The sequence below is a fragment of the Euprymna scolopes genome, chromosome 40, assembly GCF_053919585.1.
Source record: "Euprymna scolopes isolate OS-2025 chromosome 40, ASM5391958v1, whole genome shotgun sequence".
Lineage (NCBI taxonomy): Eukaryota > Metazoa > Mollusca > Cephalopoda > Sepiida > Sepiolidae > Euprymna > Euprymna scolopes.
Genome location: NC_136521.1, coordinates 66,955,213 through 66,973,260, shown reverse-complemented (window position 1 = coordinate 66,973,260; position 18,048 = coordinate 66,955,213). Strand labels below are relative to the sequence as shown.

General features: G+C 37.4%; 1 protein-coding gene across 6 annotated transcripts in view; it reads left to right on the top strand.

The window, feature by feature from the left end:
• LOC145265597 (uncharacterized) overlaps window positions 1-7,308 on the top strand; it is a 70,064-nt gene extending 62,756 nt beyond the window's left edge. For 4 of the 6 annotated variants that reach the window (XM_080121607.1, XM_080121605.1, XM_080121603.1 and 1 more), the window contains one exon: window positions 6,793-7,308. In XM_080121607.1, the coding sequence (XP_079977733.1) occupies window positions 6,793-7,003 (211 nt within the window). In that variant the 3' untranslated portion in view covers window positions 7,004-7,308. The remainder of the gene's footprint in view (window positions 1-6,792) is intronic. The other 2 variants (XM_080121608.1, XM_080121606.1) reach the window with 1 other exon arrangement.
• The last annotated feature ends 10,740 nt before the right edge of the window (window positions 7,309-18,048 follow it).

Here is an 18,048-nt window from a genome sequence, read left to right as displayed (position 1 = left end):
AACAATGTGCATTTTAATTAAAATTGATAATAATTTTCCCAACTGCTGGAAAACCGCCTCTGTGGTACCAGTCTTCAAGAATTCTGGTGAAAGAACTGACCCACTAAATTATCGCCCTATTAGCCTCCTCTCGCTTTTCGCCAAAATATTTGAGTCCTTAGTTAATCAAGCCCTAGTCCAGCACCTAACAGCTGCTAAACTCCTGACTGACAAACAATATGGATTCAGGCAAGCCCGTTCAACAGCAGATATCTTAACTGTAGTTTCTGAACGTATATACCGTTCATTGGATAAAACAGGGGAGGGTAGAGCGGTGGCCCTTGATATATCTAAGGCTTTTGACAGGGTATGGCACGATGGTCTTCTAAGGAAAATTAGATCATATGGAATCACTGGAAGAATTCATAACGTAATTAAATCCTTAAGTAATAGAAAAATCAAAGTTGTCCTCGATGGTCGTACATCCAAACAATATGACATAAATGCGGGAGTACCTCAGGGGTCTATCCTTGGACCTCTATTATTCCTGATATTCATAAATGACCTCCCTGATAAAATTGTTTCGGAGATGGGTATATTTGCCGATGACACCACTCTCTATAACAGATATGAGGGGAAAACAAATGAACACATATTCAAGGAAATGGCAGAAACACTAGAGGATGACCTCCAATCCGTAGTGGAATGGGGACAAAAATGGTTGGTCACATTCAATGCTGCTAAGACTAAGCTTGTTTCCTTCAATAACTACAAGAAACCTTCTCTACCACCAATAGCAATGGCCAAGAACACATTGCCTGAAAGTACTTCTTTTAAATTCCTCGGCCTAACGTTTACAGGGAATATGAACTGGAATAGATACATTGAGAGCATTGCCAAGGTTGCTGCAAGGAAGGGTGGCTCCCTCTACCGTGCTAGAAAACTACTTACGCCTAACAGTATCCTATACCTCTATAAGGCAACCATTCGCCCATGTATGGAGTACTGTTGTCACATCTGGGCTGGTGCATCTGCTGCTTGTCTCTCGCTCCTGGACAGGGTTCAAAAGAGAGTCGCCAACCTGATAGGTCCTGAACTGTCATCTAGGCTTCAGCCTCTGTCCCATCGACGAGATGTTGCATTCCTCTGCCTGTTCTACAAATACTTTTATGGTGAATGCTCTGGCGGACTGCAAACACTTGTACCTCCCCGACGTAACTACCCCCGACAAACCCAACAAGCTACTAAGTCTCATCCCTTTACAGTAGAGATCCCTAGGTGCAAGAAAGCCTTTTACTCCAATAGTTTCTTCCCCAGAACTGCGGGTCTTTGGAACTCCCTTCCGGGATTCTGCTTTCCCAACTGCAATGATATGCATAAGTTCAAGTGTAATGTTAACAAACATCTTTCTACTCATCTCCCTTCATAATGACCCCGCTAATTAAGTCCCTGATAGTAGCCCCCTGCTTCAAAGTGGCACTGTGCCTTGTTTGGGGTGAAAATTGAAAAAAAAAAAAAATTGACAAAGGTTTTGTCTTGGAACATAATCTCCTCATCAGCAAAAATGGGGGGAGGGGGTAATTTAAGACACCAAAATAAAACTAGCATTTATTTTTGTCGTAAGACGGATGTTTCTCAAGTATTGCCCAATCATAAAATATGCTTTAATATGATATTTTAATTTATGCAGATTTCGTATTTATTATTATAGAACCAATTCTCTCTTGATTATTATATTGTACCCAATATATAGCAGTAATTTCAAAAGTGAAAAAAGACTTAATAAATGTATATTTACGCATGCATAGAGGAGAACTTTAAGTCAATTTGTGCTTTCTAATTTCCACTTTTTCAATTTTTATCTCTTAGGTGTTTTTACCGGCTAAAAACCAAATCAAATTTGTTTCACGGATCTGAATCCCCTATATATCAAGTTTCAAGTCTGTAGACCAAAAATTAACAGGAGTTTAGTAGACCGTTTCTCACGCAGACAAGGCCACTTATATATTCCTAACTCGGAACTAAACCTTTTAAATTATAGGTTAGCAAAGATGTGAAATTTATCCCACCCCTCCTTCATTTCTCTTCATAAGAGGGTGAACATGCAGACACCTTCTCCCCTTTCCTTCTTTCTCCCACCCTTCTATTACTTACATCTGAAAGAGTCCACTTTCATTAGTGTAACGTTTCTTCTTTCACTCTACCCCACTTTGTAGGTTTGGAAAAAGGTGCTTTCATTTGGCCTTTTTTTTATGCCTTTTGTAACCCCCCCCCCTTTTTTTTTTGTTTACATAGTGACACAACACTAAATGTCTAGGATTTCCTTTCTTTATTTTTATTTCTGTATACTTTGGGTTTTTTTTTATTTATTTATTTTTTTTTGTGTGTGAAATTTACAAAAAAGAAATGTCTTTTCTATTCATGGTGTTTATCATCCTTGTTCAATTGTATCTTTTATTTGGGGAAGAATAATAATAATAAAAAAAACTGGTCTGCTGTTTCGCTTGACCTACCCCACAAACTGATAGAAATATCACAGCAGTCTCTATTTCATATATTAGATTATCCATAAACTAATGACTGAATTCAGAAACAAATATTCATTGTCAACTTAAATGCTATCTAGGTGCTAAATGGGTAACCAGTAGGAAACAGCAATTGCTGTACGTGGGAAAATACCCTTGCAAAAATTAAGATTGTCAACCAAATTGTGAACTGATGACGGCAGTAGGGACTATATTCAGTTTTTTCAAGCTGTTTTTACCGGCTAAAAACCAAATATTGCCAATAACATGGTACAATAATAACAAATTCAAATTGGTGAGACAGACGGGAAGTTTGATTTGTCAGCTTAAATGCCGTTTAAGGTGTAACTTTTTGTTATATATTAGATATGACAGCATGAACCACTAACAGCAGGGTTGAATATATATATATACACACACACACACACACACACACACACACACACACACACACACACACACACAGTGGTTATTATGTTTCGATTATTGAAGCACCAAATTGAACGGCACATGAAGAGGCACGTTTTGATTTCCAACTGCAAAACAAAAATTCTCTAAAACAAACCCATCACGTGTATTTTTTTGGGACTGTCCAGACAACTGCCTCTCTGAACAAATTCCTTAAAAGAAACAAAACTATCACCGACGCACAGAACGGCTATTAGCCAATTCGACTAAATGAAGAGGGTAGACACTTCACAACCTTTATAACTCGGATATCGCTAAAAGAAATAGCACCACAAAGATTTTTATACTTTTAGTACTGACGTGTATACTCTAGTTTGATCCAATCATTGCAGAGTGGAAAAGTAAAAATTCAAACTCTTAACTTAAGATGGATTGGAACACTACATAGAAGACATAGTCAAGGCGGCTGCAAAAAAAGGTGGGCTCCGTCTACTGTGCTAGAAAAATACTCATACCTAACAGTATCATATTTACGAAGCCACCATTTGCCCAGTTTCCTATCTAATAGGTCTTGCACTGTCAACCAAGCTCCAACTCCTGTCCCATCACCACAGTGTTGCATCCCTGTGCTTGTTTTACAAGTACTTTTCTGGAATGAACATGTAACACTGGTGCACTCTTCATGTAAACACTCTTGACAAGCAGCAAAATCTCACTCCTTCATTATAGAGGTCCCCATTGCCGGAGAGCCTTTTCCTCTGAAAGTCTCTTTTCTCAAACTTCTAGACTTTGGAATTCTCTTCCTGTAATCTACTTTCTCGACTGTTATATTCCTGCTTTACAGATATCTTGTTGAAATTTCTGCAGAAATTTAGTTATCAAATAAACAGACATCTCGCTGCTCAACTCCCTACATAGTGTCACTGAAGATATAATTCTTAATTCACAGCCTCTTGCATCTCTGTTAATTTGCCTTGTTTGATATGTATATGAATTAAAAAAAAAAAAAAAAAAAAAAAAAATGTATAAATTAGTGACGGGATGATTCCAATATTTTTTCCCGATCCCAATACAATTACTGATTCCGATTCTTTATAAATCTCTAAATATTTAACTATAAGTGTTTTTTTTTGTCCCGATTAGCATAAAAACACATCTTAAATGTGCCTATATTTTCTCAAACGTAAAAACACATTTGTGAGGGCGTGCAAGAAATTTTAGTCTTACTGAAAGTTTAAATCCATAAATATTTATTTTATTATTACTATAAGCAGTGGAAGATGTTTTTTAAACCAAAATAAAAAAGATAATTTAAGGAATCGGTTTTGGCATCGGAAAATAGGCCACAATTTTTCCGATTCTGATACCCCAAAAAGATCTAATTTTTTTGATTCCGATTAATCGTCCCAACACTAGTATAAACGACACGGGTGTCATCTGACTCGGTTGAAGACGCATTCTTTCAAGCATTTTTGTAGTTGGGTATAGGACATCCTACCGGATGCCAGACAGTCACTTGCTATCTTATATATTCCAACCAAGAGATTTTAAGATTCTAACTGTCACTTTAAGTGAATTTTTGAAATTCTTTTTCGTGAGTCTGGTTGCTATTATAATTATCGGAATGGTGCAGATCTTCCTAAGATTCCAGTTTCTTTTCATGTCATACATAAGACTTTATTTCATTATCTTTTCCCTCACAGCTCTGTTTAAATCGGCATCATTGGAACACAAACTTCTGCAAAGGTTGCTTCTTTCTCCTTAACCCATATCACTATGTCGGGTTTATTAGCTCCGTTTTCTAGGTATGTAGCTGCAGGGATGGTATAGTCATAGTGGATGGTGTACGACTTATTTCCAACTGTTCTTTCTGGTAAACATGTTGCCAGAACTTGCTGCTGTATGCGATATTCAATTATTTACAGATCGTCCAGTTGAGATATTTACCCGCTCCATTGTGTCGCATTATATATAAGGCGCCCCTCGGCTGTATGTCAGGTGGCTCACACTCTCTACTTCTGTGTGTCAGAACTTTCTTGCACTCTGATATAAGCATGCTCATGACAGTTTTCTAAGCCTTACTACTTGTGTCACATCGTATAATAAACCGTTCCCCAGCAGAACCTTAGAACTCTGTCAATTAACGGTGACATCAAAATGACAAAGCTCAGAAATTTTTGAATTTCCTTCAACAAGATATCTGTGAAGCAGGAACATGGTTTGGCCATTTTAAGGTATATATGCCTTCTCAATGGCATAAGGCATGAAACCATTCAGAAGAGAGAGAAGAGAAGAGAGAGAGAGAGAGAAGAGAGAAAAGAGAGAGGGAGAGAAGAGAGAGAGAGAGACATACCGTTCTGTGATGTTTCTTTTTATAACACATATCGTAGGGGAGGAGAGAGAGGGGGTGATCCGTTCTTTTAACACAGGAGGGGACAGTCATTACTTATGATGGAGGAGGGACATTACTTAGGATGGGTTATACAAAGTTCATTGATAACGATGAGGGAGACAATGTTCATATAAGATGATTACACAATTTGCGGAAAGGCGACACGAAGACGGCAGTTACAAAAATATAATGATGTTCTTTTATTCCATTTGACCGGTCGAAATGATGATGACATCAAGGAATTCAAAGTTGTTTCTACATGTTTAAAACTTTCTCCCTTCGCTTCTAAAGGGACCCTCCTCTGATTATGTCAGCTCTTTCCGGCTGACTGTGCTGACTTCGATCCGGACTCGACTGCCTTCGATCTTTGTCTCCCTAGCTCATCCTAGCTTCTATTATTGAGAATTCATTTTTGCTATGACGTCAGACGTGTGGTTTCAAAAAACGTGATGAACTCACGTGGCCTAAACATACGTGGTTCGGCACATGTTTCCAAACCACTTCTGCAGACAAAGATTCTCACTAACCTATTTTTCAACCTAACTTATTTTTCAATATGTTTTTAAATTGCTATTGTTCGTTCTTCTCTAGCTGACCTTATTTTAATTCAGTTTTCATAAAAAGAATTGAACAATTAAAATTCCTTTTACAACAACATATCTAAACTATTTTATGTGATACTTAACAATGCTAAATTCCGTTTCTGAACCTTGCTTACAAAGTTCGAATCTCGGTCTATCCTAATCTCATTTTCACTTATCTAATATTTTTCTTACAAGAAAAGGGGAACCTTTTTCTTGTAACACGTGTAGGTAGAAGAGTAACTTACCGTGCATTTAGTAACATATCATTATAGCATGCATTTAGTAGCACAATCGCGTTGTCACACTAGATCCAGTCTGATCAGTGAAGTTGAGCAACGTTGAGCCTGGTCATTACTAAAATGGGTGACCAATTTGGGAATTCCAGGCACTGTATGTAGGTGGATGTTGACACCTCCGTGCAAGAGTTGCAAAAAACCAAACGTTGTCATCTCCCCTAATGGGGATATACATGCGACTGGAGACTGCTTGTGAAGTTCGTACTCCTTCGGAGGAAGTTAGTTAAACTCAAATAGGGTTAGTTAAACCCAAATAGGGTTAAACCCAAATAGGAAGTTAGTTAAACCCAAATAGGGTTAGTTAAACCCAAATAGGGTTTCATGCACACACACACGCGCGCGTGCGCACATATGCACACACGCACACACATAGCAATTATTTGCTGTATATATATATATATTTTTATGCTTTTTTTATTCTGTTAGCTATGCTGGAAAATGCTCAAATTTTTCTTTTCAGACATAACTCAATCCAAGAACTAAAGTATATTTTGGCATATATTTTGTGTGTTATCAAAGCAGATGAGAAAAAAAGCCTTATGGAAACAAACGTCGATTAACTTACATTTAGAATTTATTAATTGTGATTTTCTTTATTTTTTTGGCAGTCGTTTACGGATGTACAGTGACGAACCCCCTCCATACGATGTAGTTATCAGCCAGGAATGTTTTATAACAGATCCGTTGCCGGACATGATGAATCCAGTCGAAGGAAACGACGATGCTGAAGAAGACATTTTCCAGAATGCAACAACCGAAACGGGTGCAGAGCCTCCGCCGCCATCCTATGACGAATTCATGAGAACTTCGAGGTTATAGAAAATGCAAGAAAGGAAAATAATTTTTGATGAAAAAGAGTGACCTCTAGTTTCCTATTGAATCAAAGTTCTTTTGGGTTTTGTTTTTATAGTTTCTTGGGGGGTGGGGAAAAATCACCCCCCCCCCTCCCTCATGAGAACCGGAAACAAAAACATTTTATTTTCAATCCAATTTCTGCTGCTTTTTACACTAAAATGGATGGATTTTTTTTTTTTTTAATATCAAGTTTTCTCTAAAAAAAAAAAAAAAAAATGTACTAATCATTTTTGTTTTTTTTATTAAATATCTATGTCACACACACCTTATATATATATATTTTTTTTTTTTTTTTTTTTCGTCTTTTTTCAATTTTTTTCAACAGGTTTATTATCCATAACTTACCAAATTTTAATTATTATTATTATTATAATTATTCATAACCTAGCAAATTATAACAACAACAAGTGAAGCATGAACGGTCCCTCGTGGGTGCACAGTGAACGAGGCATAAAAAAATGACTAAGTTCAGTATTTGCTGCCCATTCCCCATTTAGCCCCAAAAAATCCCCAGGGGACATCAAATCCTGGCGAAAATGAACAAACGGTGCAGTTTTAGGTCTTAACATATGTAAATTTGAGTTCTGCACCGTGCAAAAAAGAAAATGACTAAGTCCATCATTTGCCCCCACCCCCATTTAGCCCCCAAAATCCCCAAGGCCTTAACATGTTTAAATTTGAGTTCAGCACCATGCAAAACTGCTAAATAGACATACACAAATATTTTTGGACAAATATGGTAAAATAGTCCCAAAAATGAAGTGTGTTTATTAGCTCTAAAAGAGCCCCTGGGGTACACACAAGAGTTATCGCGAAGTATAGACAAACAAAATTATATAGAAATCAGTTAGTTAAAACTTTTTAGAAAGTTTTATAAAAATCCAAGGCATCAATTTTTTTTTTAATAAACACAAAAGTGTCAATTTTAGCCCTTTTAAACCCGAAAGGCACCCCTTTTTTTTTTACTCATATCATGTTTAGTGTTAAGGAAAAAAATCTTTTTTAAATTCCAAGGCGTAGTTATTGAGAAAAGTGCGGACAGACGAACGGACAAACAGACAAGGGTGAATTTACAGGTTCACCCTCCTTTTGTTGGGGGACCAAAAATGCAAAACAAAAAAAAAAAATCAATATTTAAAGATTTATAACGGGTGCTCAGTTTCTAATAAAATGTTCGGCGCTTCTACACTATCAGAACGAAATTTTGTGGTCAATAAATAAAGTTTTCAGATAAAAAAAAAAAAAACAATGGTTTCTACTGATTTTTTTTTTTGTCAATTCTAATAAATTACAATGTTAGCTTACAAATCATGCAGTCGAAATTACCTGAATATTACTGAATTATTAAAAAAAAAAAAAGAAAAACTTTAATTTTATTACCAGGTGAAAAATTGCGGCCATCTTGTTTAAATCGAAACGGAAAATGACCTCCCTTTTGGACTCTCCTTTGTCTTACATAAGCAAATACGATTGTTTTCTTCAAATTCTATTTTCTATTTTCTTTAATAAATAATTTTCTACGATAATATTATCTTATCGATTTTCGAAATTTTTGGATATAATCATCTTAAAAATATTAGGAATACGTAGATACCATTGTTTTCATGTGAAATTCAGTTTTACGATTTCTGAAATTTCGCTCTGATGGTGTAGGAGCGCCAAATGTTCTAATACAGTACAACCCCAGGATACGTTTTTTTTTTTTCAGATTACGATGTGGAATACTATGTTTTTCCAGCCCCTGGTTACGGTATTTTCCCCGCCTTACGGTGTTATTTATAATGTTATTTGATTATATACATGTGTATTATATACTGCACTGTATTTTGTTACTAATTTTTAATGCCGTATCCCGGAGTTCTACTGTAAATTGATCCTTCATATTGGACTTAGTTGGCGTTTGAAGACCAAATTGCTATTCGTGAAATTTGTCCTTTTCAGGGCTGCCTTTTTAAGGCAAAATTTATTGAATTTTTTATTTATTTATTTTTTTTTAAATTAAATTTTCACCCCCAAACAAGGCAAATTGCCATTTTGGTGTAGGGGGCTACTATCAGGGGCAACAACTACTGGGGTACTATGTAGGGATTTGGGCAGCAAGATGTCGGTTCACGTTACACTTGAACTTCTGCACGTCAGTACTGTTGGGGAAGCAGGGACCTGGAATGGAATTCCAAAGTCTAGCGGTTCTGGGGAAGAAACTATTGGCGTAGAAAGATCTTTTACATCTAGGGATCTCTACAGTGTGAGGGTGGGATTTAGCAGCCTGTCGGGTTTGTCGAGGGTGCTCACGTCGTGGCGGCACAAGTGATTACAGTTCGTCAGAGCATTCACCACTAAAATACTTGTAGAACAGGCAGAAGGATGCAACATTTCGTCAATGGGACAGAGGCTGAAGCTTAGATGCCAGTTCAGGGCCTATCAGGTTTGCGACTCTCTTTTGAACCCTGTCTAGAAGTGAGAGACTAGTAGCAGATGCACCAGCCCAAATGTGACAGCAATACTCCATACATGGGCGAATGATGGCCTTATAGAGGTACAGGATACTTTCGGGTGTTAGTAGTTTTCTAGCACGGTAGAGAGAGCCCACCTTTCTTGCAGCGGCCCTGGCAATGCCTTCAATGTAATTGTTCCAACTCATGTTTCCTGTGAACGTTAGGCCAAGGAGTTTGAAAGATGGACTCTCAGATAAAGAGTCATTGGCCATTGCTATAGGTGGTAGAGAGGGTTTCTTGTGATTATTGAATGAAACTAATTTAGTCTTGGCGGCATTGAATGTGACCATCCATTTTTGTCCCCATTCCACTACAGATTGGAGGTCTTCCTCTCGTGTTTCTGCCATTTCTTTAGGAATGTGTTCATTTGTCTTCCTGTCGTGCCTGTTATAGAGTGTAGTGTCATCATCATATATACCCATCTCAGAGGCAATTTTGTCGGGGAGGTCATTTATGAATATCATGAACAATAGTGGTCCAAGGATAGACCCCTGGGGCACTCCCGCATTTATATCATATTGTTTAGATGTACGACCGTCGAGGGCAACCTGGATTTTTCTCTTATCTAAGAAGGATTTAATTATGTTAAGTATTCTACCAGTGATACCGTATGATCTAATTTTCCTGAGGAAACCCTCATGCCATACCCTGTCAAAAGCCTTAGATATATCTAGAGCTACCGCTCTGCTTTCCCCTGCTTTGTCCAGTGAATGGTATATACGTTCAGAGATTACAGTTAGGATGTCTGCTGTGGAACGGGCTTGTCTAAATCCATATTGTTGGTCAGTCAGAAGTTTAGCATCTGTAAGGTGATGGACTCTAGTCTAGCATGGTTGATTAAGGTCTCAAATATTTTGGCAAAAAGTGGGAGGAGGCTAATGGGGCGATAATTTGATGGGTCAGTCCTTTCGCCAGAATTCTTGAATACTGGTACAACAGAAGCAGTTTTCCAACAGTTTGGCCTTCAAATGTCGACTTGTTCCAAAATGGGGGATCGATTTACTAGAATGTTGTATTAGAAACTGAGCATCCCCTAAAAATCTTTAAATATTGAATATTTTTGCATGGGGGGGGGGTGCGATTCGTAGATTCGTGTCCAATCGATTATAATCGTTAAAAAAATTGAAAAAAGACAAAAACAAAAAAATATTTATAAGAAGTCGGGGGGGGGGGGACATTGTATAGGTTTACTTCCATATCTACACAGTGTCACTCAGGATGCAATGAATTTTAGCGAAGAACATTAATATATCACCAATAACATTGTATAACAATAAGAAATAAAAATTTGCTTTGTCTGAAGCAAAGTTTGATTTGTCAGCTTAAATGCTATTTAGGTCTGACTTTGAAGATCTGACCAAATAATCAAAGAATATAAGGTGGGGGGAGGGTGCATTGTATATGTCCACCGCCATGTCTACCTAGCATCACCCAGGATGTAATGTATTCATTTTAGCTGTTTTTGGTCCTTTTTTTTGTAATTATATGCCTGCACATTTTTAAACTTAAGGTGGACAACTCCAATAATAGTCTCCAAATTAACATGAATTATTCATAGGTTATTGTTTAAATATGTTTTATATTAAAAGTCATCTAGGCTGGACTATGTAATTTTAAAAAATAAATTGTACCAAACAAAATTATTGCATAGTATAAAAATAACAAATAAAAATTGCCGCATCAAAAAGAAATTTTTGATATGTCAGCTTAAATGCTATTTGGGTCTGACTTTGAAAATTCGACAAAATAACTTCATATGTTAGATAATCATTTTTAATCAACCCATCTTTAATCGATCCAGCATCATCCGGGATACCATGAATTTTATTTTAGTTTTTAATTTTATGTGCTTGCACATTTTAAAACTTAAGGTAGACAACGCCTATTATATTCTTCAATTTAAATTGAGTTATACCTCTTGCTGATTTTTATTTTCAGGTGGTTATTTAAAAATGTTTCACGTCGTCAGTCGCCTAGGCTGGTCGATATAATTTTTTTCAAATAAAATGTTTTTGATAGACAAGATGCAAGCAAGAGTGGTCGGACACTCCACGGTTTTATCAACTGATACCTCCATTCAGTCTCAAGAGACAATGGATACTCCCTGTTGGTGTAGCTGCATGTATAACTGTGAAGCAAGGATTGTGCAATCTCCAACCACACCTCTACTGAATCAGCACTGTTTGAGTCCAGTGGCAAGGAGAAGACTAGGACGACTGGAAACAATGCCGAGATAAGCGGAAAGCACCTACAGCATTAAGAATTTCCAAATGGTCACTCATTTTAGTACTGACCAGGCTCAACATTGCTTAACTTCAGCATAATCATGGTGACACACCAGCTCCTGTTAGATCACCGTCAGATCATTGTTTTATAATTATATAGATAAAGGACAGTAGTGTGTGTATGCATGCGTGTGTGTGTGTGTGTGTGTGTTCAGCTAAATATAAAAAAAAACTACAAAACAAACACCCACAAAGTTAGTATATTCTTGATCAGCATTGCACTGGATGAATATGTAAAATCTATAAAATTTATTTTTTGCTCATAAACTGGTGCAGACTTTGCCAAAGAAGTGGGGGGGGGGGTTTTGCTGATATTAGGCATATGAAGGAAGAAAAAAAAATTGTTTTTTTTTTGCAGTTGTGGTTGTAAGACGTGACTTTGCTGCTCTCCTTAAACAACTACAAGAAGCCTCTCCAATCACCGATATCCATGACAAATAACATCCTACCTGAGAATTCTTCCATAAAACTTCTCTGTTTAACATTCACAGGCAATATGAACTGGAACAAATACATTGAGGACATTGCAAAGGCTGCTGCAAAGAAGGTGGGTTCCCTCTATCGTGCTAGAAGACTACCATTCGCCCATGCATGGAGTATTGTTGCCACATCTGGGCTAGTGCATCTATTGCTAGTCTCTATCACTGTTTAGGTCCCTAAATGCCAAAAAGTTTTCTAGTTTCTTCTCTCGAACAGCTAAACCTTGGAATTCCCTTCCTGCTACCTGTTTCCCTGACTGTACTGATATGCAAAAGTTTAAATGTAATGTAAACCAACAACTTGTTAATCTTTTTTAGGCATGGTCTCAAATAGTGGCCCCTTACGTCCAAGTGGCAATAGACCTTGTTTGGGGTGAACACAAGTTTAAAAAAAATGTGAGTTCTTGCTGTGAATATTTTACAAAGAGGGACTAGGGATTGAAGCTCAGTCGAGAATCTTTCAAGGAAATAACAAGAGAATGCAGAAAAACTACGACTTATCAGACTTAAAAGACACTCAAGGATAAGGATTAATGAGATAGAAGGATAATCGATTTAGTGATGAAGAATATTATGAGAGGATTTTAAATGAAGAATGGAATTAACAAAATGAGAGCAGTTTATGAACAAGTTTTTGTTAATCGAGATAAGACACTGATTAGAAATCAGATGAAAAATCCTGATAGATATTACTTGAAGTAATACTTTCAGGGCGATCCTAGCCAAAAAGGAGAAGCTCAATATTTAAGCATAGAGCAATATATAAGTTTAGTGGTTATATTTAAATTCTGAAAAAAAAACATATAGACACATATATTCGAATTAAGAAATTATTCTTTAAAAAAAGGAATATATAGAAGGGGTTATGTTGCTTTCCTTAATCCATGGATTTTCAATAAAGGCTCAGATCATCAAAGGAAATGAAATGCGGTTAGCAAAATGTTCAGCTTTGAAAAGACACTTATTTTGCTTTTCAGCACAAATATTGAAAATAGTTTTTTAAATGGTGAATGATAATTATATGGAAATAATTATAGGAAAAGGGAATTTGATACAACCTGGGTAGTCCATTATCGGAAGGAGTACAATGTCCTCCGGGGTTAAAAATCCAGGTAGGCAGAAATTGGTCTAGGGGAGAAGGCAGTAGTCCCATATAACAAAAAAGCTTGATTGCTCCTAATTGATTTTCCGAATCCTAATCGTTATTTTCATGGCAGGTGCTCGTCTGAACTCCAATCTCTGGTCCCCCCTCGCCAATCTTTCACGAAAAACACCCGTCTAGCTGAATCCACTGTGAAAAATTTCCCCCACTCTATATCTGTGCCTAAATCAAAACGCGGATTCCATGAACAAAGCTTCTTTCTTAGAACTGCACGCCTGTGGAACTCTGTTCCGTCTGCCTGCTTCCCTCCGGACTACAACTTGGATGTCTTCAAGTCCAACGTTAACAAATTCCTAATGAATCCGCCCCCTTAAGTAAACACTTAATCAAATCTCCACACTAACGTAATGTACTTGCAATAACCCTTATCCCTGAGTGGCTTTCGGGCCTTGATAAGTGGTGATCACTGTGTAAAAAAAAACAAAAAAAAAAAACAAAGGTATACAGGGCAGCCGTATTCGTTTGAGTGTGTTTTGGTAGATGTAATCTAAAATCTGTATCAGATGTTGAATGGACATACCATTCCATTGTATGTATCCCCGTGGGTAATAGAAATTGAGCACTGAATTATGTATGCAATGGACCTTGAAATCAATGGTATGGGTAGCAGAATAATCAGGGAAATGATATTCAGAACGATGCGTTGGACGGCTAGCTTCTGGTGAGAATCCCGGTAAAGTGTTGGTCAGTTTTCTTGTTGATAGTGGGTGAGGGAAGCCTTTTAGATGAGGGAAAAGAGGAGGGTGGGGTGAAGAAGAGAGGGTAAAGAGAGAAGGGGGAGGGTTAAGATTGGGCGAGCAGGCAGGTGCTTAATGGAATTTCTTCGGGGGGGGGGGGGGGTGTATTTTAGTGTTCAGCGTTGACCTATTAATTTTAAGTTCAAATGGGAAATGTATATTCTTGTGATTTTAAATGGGATTGTGTATGAGATGGGATGGTCGTGCTGTTTTTTCTGAGCGGATGGGTGAATGGGTGAGGTGGAGAAGGGGACGAGTCATGGTCTGAAGTTTTGGAATGCTTGGAGGATTACTTATTTAAGTGAGTTTAAGGTTGGGTGCTTTTAATCTTGAGGGTATATTTAAAAGTAACTTGATTAACTGAGATGCAGTTTGTTTATTACGCTTGTTGTCGTAGTGTGATCTGGTTTAATTAAATTTATTTAAAATGTATTTATTTCTGTTTGGAGGCGATCTATGGATGAGTTGGCTTTGCTGTTCGCATAAGCACATATACACCCACAGACACACAAACATACGCATATATACACATACACACACATACATGTGCGTATATAAATACATACCTATATATAGCATACACATACGCGCACACACTGATCCATACCATGCATACACACATACACACCCAAATACACATGCATCCTTATATTTATGTACATGTGTACACAATTACATATATACACCTCATAAAACATACTCGCATAGTTTGCAAATACCTTCACTGGAAGATATGTAAGAAACTCAACATTCAGTGTAGTAAAAAATCCTGGGAACATATACCCGAACGAACAGTTGGGAATGACAACTACACTATTCACTATGACTACATAATCCCTACTGCTACATATCTAGAAAACGCAGCTGTTAAACCAGATATAGTGATTTGGGATAGAGCAAACAAAAAAGCGACCATAATAGAGGTCAGTGTACCCAATGATACAGGGCTTAACAGAGCTGAGAGGGAAAAGATAACAAAGTATCAAGGACTTATGTATGATATGAAACGAAATTGGAAACTAAAAGACGTTTCAATTATACTAGTCATCATAGGAGCAACTGGGCTTATGAAAAAGAACTTTAAAAAGTACATAGCAAGCATACCTGGTGAACCAAGTGCAAGTGAAATACAAACGATTGCACTGAAAGGAACGGCTAGAATCCTGAAAAGATCTCTTGGTTGGACTCACTAAAATAGGGGTAAATGTCAGACATCTGGTTGGATGTCCCATTGTCACCCCCTTCAGCCAGTCGGTTGAGACGATCGTCGACCTCAGAACTCTTCCACTCCAATTACGGCAGCCTGAAAACGACCCGACTCTGGCGGTTTGCAGCTCACTATTTTCGTCCTTCCAGTGACCACTGCCGGTGATAATTCTTAGCCGTTTTAATGTTGCTGATATGGGGTAGTGACAGAATTATCAATTGATCGTCTAAATTTATACTCTGGACCTGTCGTTGTGTACTCACTTACCGGCGAACATCGCCGATAAGAGAGCCGTGGATTTTAGGGTGGTGAAAAAGGAAATAAAAACGATTCCACACACGAATAAACAATTAATCTGGGTTTATTCACAATAATAATGGTCTAATAATATTTCAGAGTTTGAAGGAAGTTGGCTGTAGCTATTTTAAAACGGTAGCTTGTGACTCGAGTTCAGATAAGTTTTTCGGCCATTGGAGATACGTGTTTCAAGTCAAAAGCCATCTCTGCCCGACTTTAACACCATCTGAATTCGCCAAAATCGAATTCTCTCTTTTTCTCTCTTCTCCCCCCCTCTCTTCTCCTTCTCTCCTCTCCTTCTCCCCCTCCTCTCTTCTCCTTCTCTGTGTTTGAGGAATATATACATATCCATCAATGCCCTTTAAACATCACAAGTTTGTATTTGTTTACAAGAAAACTTGCCTGTCATCAGCTTTCAAACCTTGTTTTCTAAAATAAACAACCGCCTGTCATTTCATCTCGAATTCTGTGTTTCAAAATAAACAGCCAGCTCACTCCAAACTCTGACCGTTACAACAATAAGTATCTCTTGACATACTTTTTCCTTTGTCTGTTCTAACCAAAGAGTCATTTGATCGTCCTATTTTTTTGTTCTTTTGGCTCTTTCTCTATAACGGCATATCAACCCCATAACTTGGTTACACCATCCCCTAGAAGAAAAAGTTTAAGAAAAATGAAAAAAAAAAGAGATAAAAAAAACGCAGACACAGGGAACTACGTATACAGCCAGGCGTGCGTGCTTGCATGCGCATATATCGGGTGTACAGCTGCATCCATATACATGGCTGAGCATCCCAATAATCATGTGCAAACATGCAAGTCACACCCGCACATACATTCCATCATATACATACAGCAAATAAACATATCTACATAAGCGTTATGTCCATACAGAGATAAAGGTGCGCACACTGATATATCTACACCTACAAATACAATGAGCGTGCACCTCACAGTTAAACATATACATACATCAACAAATGATCGGGATTGTCTAATAATTCTATTTTAGAGAGGGGGAGTAATCCCCCTTTGCTTGCGCATACAAATGGTCCGAACAGATGCAGACTGCTAGAGTGTACTAAATTATGGCTAAGGTGTGTAACTCCGTTAAATGTCCATGTTCACATACACACACACACATATATATATATATATATACACACACGCATATATACATATGTACAAAAACGTGTATACATGTACACACACACACGTGCATACACCCATATACACACTCCTGCACATAATCATATATATACACACCCAACACAAAACGCACGCCCCATGTTCATACATATATATACACCCACATACATAAGGAAATGAAAATAATGGAAGCAAATTCGTACATATATATATATATATATATATACATACATACATACATACATACACACACATAGATCTACATATACACACACACATATACATACACACATACATAGATCTACATATACATACATATGTACAGCCATACACACACAGACATGTACAAACATACATACTCAAGCATGCACATGCATAGGTACACATATAGATATACGTATATATTAACACAGATACAAAGCATACAACATCCACCCACTCATGCATGCATACATATACACTCATACATGTGTAAATCCATGTGTAGGGGCAAATTGCCAAAACTAGTTCAGGTATGGTGACTTAAGTGGTTTTGAGCTCACTATACTTGAATTTTTTCCTGTGCTTGCATAACGAAATAAGCTCATATTTAGTGTTTATTGTGGCTTTAGGGTATGTTATTATTGCAACTGCTTCTGAAGTGCAAAGGTTGCAGGATTTGGATTTAGGGGTGTATGAGTTTGATTTTTTTCAATATATCCCATTTTAGCGAGTATGAAATATTCCTACGTTGGAGGTCTTTAATCAGAGTTGTTAGGGAGGTGCCGTTATTGCTATTTGGATTTTCATTATTAAAGGAACTTATATGGTTAGAAATTCTCAGTTTAATTAGATTTGCCGTTGTGCCGATATACGTGTGCGATTTTACATTTGCATTAATAGTGCTTAAGCTGTTGGGGTTTCTACTATGGGTGTGGGATAGACTTGCAGAGGGGGAAGGGATAACTAGTGTAGTTGGTTCTGTAGTTAATATATTTTGAGTGTGATTGTTTGGTGTTCTATCAGTTAACCGATTTTCATCAAACGGAAATGGAATCATGTCATCTTTTCTAGGGTGGCAATTTTATCGTTCCACCATGTATCTCTGAGCTTCGGTACGCCATTTGTAATCGTGTCACGTGCTACTGTTGGCACATGTAGCATACGTTGGCCACTCTGGCATTGAAGAGTTCCATCATTCTGTTTAAATTTCTGATGG